Raw genomic sequence first — 9,093 nt, forward strand, 5'->3', positions numbered from 1 at the left:
CACACACACACACACACACACACACACACACACACACACACACACACACACTTTGTACACCTATTCATACGTATACTCAGTTCAATAAACAAACTATATAACAGCTGTCAAACAGACAAATGCATCATCACCCCCCCCATAAAATAAAATACAAAACACATTTCCCCAAACTATAAACTAGAACTAACAATATACAACAAAAACACACAAATCAAAACCCTCATCAATAACACACCGCAGGCATGTAAACATGCGATGTTACTGATGCTCAATGTAATCTACAAACCCGAATGTAAAACAGAAATTTGTAAACTTCATGACTCCAGCTTTTATATTGGCCATATTTATACAACACTCTCTTGTGGGCTCACTATGCATTTACTATAAAGAAGTGCAACACACTATACCACAAAATAAAACTAGATTGAAATTTATTAATGGACAATACTTCCATACTACATAAAGTTCCCTGCAAAATAGAAGCTTAATCATGTAAACAGTACTCTTATCACAACATAATGCTAAATTAAACACACTAACAACCAAACACACATTATAAAACTAACATGTAACTGGTGACAGGGAAGCCTAATGGTAAAAAAAAAATTGGAGCAATAAAGCCTGCATAAAGCTGATTTCTTTAAAAGAAAACATAATTACTGACATGGAGCATAATGGACAAAATATTTGGTAGTATAGTCTACATAAATTCAATAACTATAAAAGAGGCAACATGGAAGACAAACTTATTTCATATCCTGATGATAAGACTGAAGATATTGATTATGGAACAGGAAAACTTATTGTTCCAAAGAAACTGTAGAAAGACTTGGGGATATAAAATATCTTTAATAAGAATGATAAAACTGAACATTGTTTTTTAGTAAAGCATAGAAACACACACATAAATTCTTATGTATTGGGTCATCCCATAAATAATGTGGTTTTTTTCAATCGCATGAACTAAAAGTTGGAGGGGGACAGGATAAACTACCTGTATCAACTTGCTATAAAAGCAAAGTAGTAATTTTAACTTGCTCTTATTCTTAGTGCAAGTTTTGAAGAGTGCAGTTCGATTTTAACAGTTATTTTTTCAAAGCTATAATGGAAGTGACAAAGGAGCATATTCAGCATATTTTGCTTCATAAGTTCAATAAAGACAACACAACGTTAAGTGTGAGGAATATTAATGCAGTGTCAATGGTGGTTCCAGAAATTCCAAGCTGGAAACTACAGTCTAGAAGACAAGCCTCATTTGAAAGATCTGTAGAGCTTGATGAGAATGTTCTGCAAACCTTGGTGGAACAAAATCCGGTAGTAGATGTTGAGGAACAAGTAGAGAAGCTTGGATTTGGTCATTCAACCATTCATCGACTCCTGTGTGCCATTGGAAAAGTCAGCAAATTTGGTCAATGGGTTTCTTACAAAATTTCTGAGTCTAATTACATGCAGAGAGTGAATGTGTGCTCTTTTTTGCTGTCACATATAATGAATGTATCTTTTTTAGACTGAATAGTGACTGGTGACAAAAAATAGGATCTCCATAAAAATGTCAAGCGCTGAAGACAGTGGGTAGGGAAAGGAGAAACACCAGCACCCCAGGCTAAAGAAGGTCTCCATCCACGAAAGGTGTTGTTATCTGTTTGGTGGGATATGAAAGGTTTAGTCCACTTTGAATTTTTAGACCCAAACCAAATGATAACAAAGGAGATCTACAGCAAGCAGCTCGAGTGGATTAAGTCAGTGATAGAAGAAAAACGACCATCTTTGGTTCCAAGACTAAAGGTGCTCTTCCATCAGGATAATGCTTGGCCACATACAACAAGGATGACATTCTAAAAACTGGAGCAGTTTGAATGGGAAACAATGCCCCACCCACCATATTTGCCAGACATTGCCCCATCTGATTATTATTTATTCCGCAGTCTTCAAAATCATTTGGACAGAAAAAACATGAATTCTGTAGATGAGGTCAGAACAGTACTGGAGGAGTATTTTTCATTGTGGACAAGTGAATTTTGGAAGATGGGCCTTGCAAGTCTTCCAGATAGATGGAAGAGCATTGTAGAAAATGAAGGATTGTATAGTTTAGATTAAAAAAGAACTTTGTTTATCTTAATTTTGAAAAAATAAAAGAAGTATAAAAAAACTGCATTATTTATGGGATGACCTAATACATATAAATACATATGCATGTGTGCATATGAACATGTCTTAAAGATTCTTAAACATTTTGATCCTCCTCTATCACTATACTCTATACCTCTGCCTCACTGTCTTTTATCAGCATTAAACAGAAGACTGTCATTCATGGATATTTAAAGAGATGTTCTATATTGCCCTAAAGTTACAAGTCATAAGAGACTTATATAGACGATGAGGAAAAGCTCAATATATGATTGATACCTATCATAAGGATCTCAGACAGGTGAAAGCCAAAACTGACCTCAGTGATAACACTCTTTTACTCTTTTACTTGTTTCAGTCATTTGACTGCGGCCATGCTGGAGCACCGCCTTTAGTCGAGCAAATCGACCCCGGGACTTATTCTTTGTAAGCCTAGTACTTATTCTATCGGTCTCTTTTTGCTGAACCGCTAAGTTACGGGGACATAAACACACCAGCATCGGTTGTCAAGCAATGCTAGGAGGACAAACACAGACACAAACACACACATATATATATATACATATATACGACGGGCTTCTTTCAGTTTCCATCTACCAAATCCACTCACGAGGCTTTGGTCGGCCCGAGGCTATAGTAGAAGACACTTGCCCAAGATGCCACGCAGTGGGACTGAACCCGGAACCATGTGGTTGGTAAGCAAGCTACCTACCACACAGCCACTCCTGCGCCTGTGTGACAAAATTTTAATTTTTTTTTTTTTGTCTTTGGTCAGTAAGTGTTATTTCTTATTTGCTTCTCTCTAGAAATCAAATGAAACGACTACTATCCCCTTCAAACTTTGCTTTTGTGACCTGGATATCAATGTTTTAAAACTGACCTATTTTCCATTATATTTCAGATAGATTCAGCTCTGGGTTGTTGAAGCAGAAATATTGTTATAGCAAATATTGTGCTCAATACCATAGATTTGCTTGTTCGTTGCTTGACCTTAACCACTTGAGCATGTCCATTACTAGCTGACAATATGTGCATCTTTGATCACAATCAGGAGTAGTGGAGGAGTATCAGCGCCGTATGTAGAGGGGAATTTTGTGGGGTTTGAATGAACATAGGAAAAGCAGTGTTTGAAGGAAATATTAGCCATTTTTAATACTTTCTAGAGGTAAGTAAATAGCAAACAATGGTTGCTACCCAAGAACAAAAATCATGTTACAAAATGTTATTGAATTGAGAATATAGAGGGAAGGGGTTTAACACTGATACTATTTCTGCCATCTTGTCACCTTTGGACAATAAAAGCAAAAGAGGCTTCTCATAATACTCACTTAAATAATAATAATGCCCCTTCCACCACCATCACAGGAATTGAGAGCGAGTGCAGCTATTTTGAGAACAATTGATGAGTCAATAGAACAATCCATGAGTTGGAAGGAGCCTTGAACTGAGCACACAACCTACAAAAAATAGCAACTTAGTCTCTTTCAAATTACATGTCATCATTATCATCATCATCACCATCACCATGTGGGATAGTCATACCAGTGACTGTCCCATTGTACTGAGGTAAAATTGGGTGTGTCTTGATGGAAAGAGATAGTGTGACTGGTTTTCCCAAGAGTTTTTCACAATGTGGTGCTGCTGATTCTGAGACTGAGAGAGAGATGGAGTAATGGGAGAAAGTGGGAGAGGAAAAGAGGAATTGGACTGATTATTAGAATTGTACTTTCTTTCATTAACTGTAGAAAGATGAAAAGCAAAGTTGACCTCTGTGTGATTTGAACTCCTGATGCAAAGAGTCAGAACAAATACCACAAAATGTCTGTGCTTTAACAGTTCTGCCAATTGCCAATCATATCAAGTATCTTCTAAAAAGCAAGGACACATCAGCTTAGTCCTAGACACTTGATGTTTGATCATAGGGTTCTGCTCAGTCAGAGATGACCTTGGGCTCAACAACAACAACAACACCAACCATGTATGTATTATTAAACAAACAAATAATCCTTTCTACTATAGGCACAAGGCCTGAAATTTGGGGGAGGGGGACAGTCGATCACATCGACCCTAGTACTCAACTGGTACTTATTTTATCGACCTTGAAAGGCAAAGTCAACCCACTGGAATTTGAACTCAGAACTTAATGATGGACAAAACGCTGCTAAGCATTTTGCCCAATGTGCTAAGGATTCTGCCAGCTTGATGTTTATATCAGGTCATTAAGAATGAAATGTCTGATTTTGAACTGAAAGTTTATTTTACTTTATCTCAACAAAACGCAATGCAGTTAATCAAAGTATGCACCTAAATTATCAACACAATTTTGCCATTTTATTGGTAGCTTATTTATGCCGGCAGCAAAGAATTCTAGAGAGCAAGAGGTGATGAAATCATGAAAGTCTGTTTTTGCATCTTCTTCAGATTTGAAGTCTTGTCTTTGTAAAAAGTTGTCTAATGCCTGGAAAATGTAATAATCAGTTGGTGCATAGTCTGGTGAATATGGTGGATGACAGAGTACTTCCAAGTTCAGTTTCAGTAACTTGAGTAGTGTTTTTTGAGCAACTTGTGGTCAAGCATTGTCTTGCAAGAGGATTGGCCTGTCTCTATTGACCAATCTGGGTTGTTTAATTGCAAGTTCACTCATTATTTCATTCAGTTGGTTGATGTATACATTCACTGTAATTGATTTACCAGACCTCATGAAGCTGTAATAGATGACACCAGTGCTGGACCACCAAACAGACACCGCTGGCCTTTTTTGGTGAATATTCATTTTTGGATTGTGTTTCGGTACTTTGCCTCTACCCAACCACCATGCAGAATGCTTGCTATTGTTGAAAAGAATCTATTTTTCACCACACGCAAACAATACAATGCAAAAATGGTTCGCTTTTTTGTTGTGACAGCAAAGAATAGCAAGTTTTAAGACAATGTGTCATTTGATGCTTGTTCAGTTCATGTAGTACCCACTTGTCCAGCTTCTTTACCTTGTCAATTTGTTTCAGAAGGTCCAATACAGTTGGAATCGAAACATCAAACCTTGCTGCTAACTCACGCGTAGTTTGAGATGTATCTGCTTCCACTACAGCTTCCAGCTCATCATTATCCACCTTGGTCTCAGTTATACCATGGGGCTGATTTTCAAGAATGAAGTCACTAGACTGGAACTTCTCAAACCATTGATGTTTCAAGCTGTCTGGGATGCATTAATTCCAAGACAGAACTCATATTCCATAAAACAACACAAATTTTTCCATCTATCCATGGGTTCATAAAAATCGATTTACAACAGATAACTCACAATATGACCAGACACCATGAATGCTTTTCAAAAAGTGATGATGTAACTCTTCAATGTTGTAAATCAAAGAATTGTCGGGATAAAACATTAGAGTTAACAACTGCTGAACTTGGTACATAAGAAAATCAGACGTTTCATTCTTAATGACTTGATATATTGGCTAGAGTGAGTGGATGATCTCAGGATGCTATACTCTCAAAACTTCCATGATTCTTGCAACTAACCAATTACTTCTCTTCACATGCCTATACACCCTTACCTTATTTATTTTCTTTTACCTTTCCACTTTCTGTCTTTTTTATGTTCTATTCAATGTATCGTGCATGCATTTTTGGCATCCTCAGTCTTTCTTTATTCAACTTACTACCACTTACTGTCCCCTTTATTACTCTTTTCTGACAAGCAGTACACCTGAGCTCTGTATACAATAATCTCTTTCTCTTTTATCTCTTTTACTTGTTTCAGTCATTTGACTGCGGCCATGCTGGAGCACCACCTTTAGTCGAGCAAATCGACCCCGGGACTTATTCTTTGTAAGCCTAGTACCTATTCTATCGGTCTCTTTTGCTGAACTGCTAAGTGATGGGACATAAACACACCAGCATCGGTTGTCAAGCGATGTTGGCGGGACAAACACAGACACACAAACACACACATAAACATATATATATATACATATATATACGACGGGCTTCTTTCAGTTTCCGTCTACTAAATCCACTCACAAGGCTTTGGTCGGCACGAGGCTATAGTAGAAGACACTTGCCCAAAGTGCCACACAGTGGGACTGAACCCGGGACCATGTGGTTGGTAAGCAAGCTACTTGCCACACAGCCACTCCTGCGCCTTAATATATCCTTTCACAGTCAATAAAATATGTATTAGTTGAGCACTGAAGTCAATGTACTTGATTTAGCCCCTTCCCCAAAATTTCAGGTGTTTTTTGCCTATTCTAGACAGAATTATTATTATCATCAATGCTGTTATTGCTTTGTTGGTTTATCCAAGATGAATCATAATCAAGCATGCCTATGAACAAAAGTGTCCCATCTTCCAAGAATTAGCATTTAATTTTTCTCAGGTATAGAGTATCCTGGACCACATTATCCAACATGTCTTTCCTTTTATAAGATGATTTGATAAAAATTTGGTTGCTATTTCTAGCCAGATGAATGCTGGCATAAAGGCTCCTTTCTTTGTTCATGCTGGAGATTGTTTATTAATAGAGGGGAATGAAAGTAAGGATGATAACATTTATTTCTGAGGGTAACCTGACAGCATGTAATGAAAAGTAAAGATGAAAAGACTTACCTGTAGCTTAGAGTATCACTGTGGCAAGTAACAGCATTGGTAAGGGAAGTGGAGCAGGTGATTATTCCTTCTGAATGGCAATTGGATAGTTGGCAGCTAACTCATTTGATTCCAATGGACATTGGATACTGAGAACACCATCATTAGAAAGAGTAGCTCTCAGATGATCTGAGTTTGTGCCATCTGGGAGTGTGTATTGCCGAGAGAAGACATGATAGATGCTGGAGCTGGCTGTTTTCTGGTCATGTTTTGCGTGGATGGTCAGTTGGTTATCAATTGTTTTGATGGTAATTTCATCAGGTTTAAATGGACTGACGTCAAGTTGTACCTGCAACAATGACAAACGGTTATCTAGTTTAAACAAGCGAGGTCAATTTTGCTTTTCATCCTTTTGAAGTTGATGAAATAAGTACTAGTGGAGCACTGGAGTTGATGTAATTGACTAGCCTATCTCCTGACAAATTTTAGGCCTTGTGCTTCTAGTATAAAGGATTATCTATAAGGAGAATTTCTCTTCTGAGACAGTTACCATAGCAAAGGTTTATCCAAGTTTGAGCTTACACAAGCATGTTAAATATGAACGTACATAGCTTTGTTGGAATCTTTATTGATAAATGTGCCTTTAATTAATAATTAAGCAGTTTTGCAGCACTCCATCCACCTACTTGTCTCTCTGTCTATCTGTCTCTTTCTATTTTTCTCTCTACTCTCATTCTGGTTTTCTCAACTCTCTCCCTCCTTTCTATCTCTCTATCACTTGTTTTGATTTTGATTCATGTGTGATAGTTCAGCAATTTTGCAGCACTACATCCTTCTTGCACATGATACAGTGCTAAAATGTGGCTTCAAATGCCAGGCCTCTGAGTTTAGTGGCCTTTCATGGTGAACTCACATATAAAGTTTTGCTAAGACCACAACCTTTTCAGAATCAGAAAATTGCTCTGATCATTTGCTGATGAAGAGACCTTTACATGGCTAGGCATAGATTAGTTGCAAAGACGAAGCTAATGAACTGAGTAATTTGAGTTTTGCAATTATTTGTCACTAATTAGTGGTCAACCTAACATCAGGTAAGTGATGATGATGTTCTATATCAATTGATACATAGGCAAACACATAAAAGACAGAGTTTTCTCATCTACAAACATTTGTAACAGCATAACCACCATTTGCAGCAATAATTATATTCTTACCTGAAAACATTTGTCACCATCTGGGCCAACAACAATAGGATCACGAAATTTATCCAATGGTGTACTAGATTCAACACCAAAATCATCGCTTGGGTTCATCCGAAGCATTGCTGTACGCATTGCTTGTATGTCACGGTGCATCTGATCGACTTGGACATTCATTTCTCGAAACAGGCTGTCAAAGAATGGCACATCACTAAGGGTTGGCGTCACCACTCGCTCATTTTGGTTGGATGCAGACATGTTGTCGAGACTAGACAGTAGGACAAGTTGCCCCAATGTTGGATCTGTTGTAGATGGAGCCACCTATGGCTCCTTACCTACATTAAATGTCCTGTAAAAATATATAAATAAAAAGGATTTTTAATATAAAGCAACAGCAGCAACCATAATAATAATAATAATAATCTTTCCTACTATAGTCACAAGGTTAGCAATTTTGAGGGGAACCTTTCTCCTCAACGTCAAGTAGTGGGTTAGATACCATTCACCCCAGCACTTCGATACTGCTCTCTTTCATCAATCCCAGAGGTACGAAAGACAAAGTTGATCCCAGCAGAATTCAAGCTCAGAACATAAAGACTCAAAAGAAATATGGTCAAGTATTTTGTCCAATATTCTAGGGATTCAATAATAATAACTTTTCTGATTTAGGTACAAAACCATTAATTTTGGAGTGAAGGCGTTAGTTGATTAACTCTACTCCAGTATTTACTTCCTTAATAATAATGATAATAATAATAATAATAATAATGGCCTCTATATCTGACTCCAAGAAAACGAACATTGGAGTATCTACACGCTGTACCTTAAAGAACAGCCGCAAGAGAGGTAAGCCCTGTTCATTGTGCAACAATGAAAGTGAAGTGAATACCATCAAAAATCATAATAGAAATGTTATGATTTATACAGAAGGGGGAACCTGCAAAGATTCCCATTTAGTGTACGGTGCAGAATGCACGAAACATAACTTGATTTATGTTAGTTGTACAACGGAACAATTAAACAAAAGGTTTAATGGGCACAGATTCGACGTCAGGCACAAGAACAGTAGTTCAACAGAACTTGCTGAACATTTCGTTTCAAGCGGCTGCAATTTTGAAGAAGATTTGAAAGTGCACATTCTCAAAAAATATCCTGAATGTACCCCACTTTCACTTC

The 9,093-nt window shown here is 37.4% G+C and overlaps 2 protein-coding genes across 5 annotated transcripts in view; one reads left to right on the top strand and one right to left on the bottom strand.

Moving 5' to 3' along the window:
* Positions 1-9,093, top strand: part of LOC106873894 (uncharacterized) — a 161,052-nt gene that overhangs the window by 40,897 nt on the left and 111,062 nt on the right. The gene's annotated exons all lie outside the window — the stretch shown is intronic.
* The window catches only part of LOC106875820 (heat shock protein beta-1), a 72,426-nt gene that overhangs the window by 21,019 nt on the left and 42,314 nt on the right, over positions 1-9,093 (bottom strand). For all 4 annotated transcript variants that reach the window (XM_052969705.1, XM_014924102.2, XM_014924105.2 and 1 more), the window contains exons 2-3: positions 7,933-8,266; positions 6,740-7,067 (exon numbers count right to left, since the gene is read on the bottom strand). In XM_052969705.1, coding sequence (XP_052825665.1) covers positions 6,801-7,067; positions 7,933-8,175 — 510 coding nt within the window. In that variant the 5' untranslated portion in view covers positions 8,176-8,266 and the 3' untranslated portion in view covers positions 6,740-6,800. The remainder of the gene's footprint in view (positions 1-6,739; positions 7,068-7,932; positions 8,267-9,093) is intronic.

Source organism: Octopus bimaculoides, chromosome 7 (assembly GCF_001194135.2).
Source record: "Octopus bimaculoides isolate UCB-OBI-ISO-001 chromosome 7, ASM119413v2, whole genome shotgun sequence".
NCBI lineage: Eukaryota > Metazoa > Mollusca > Cephalopoda > Octopoda > Octopodidae > Octopus > Octopus bimaculoides.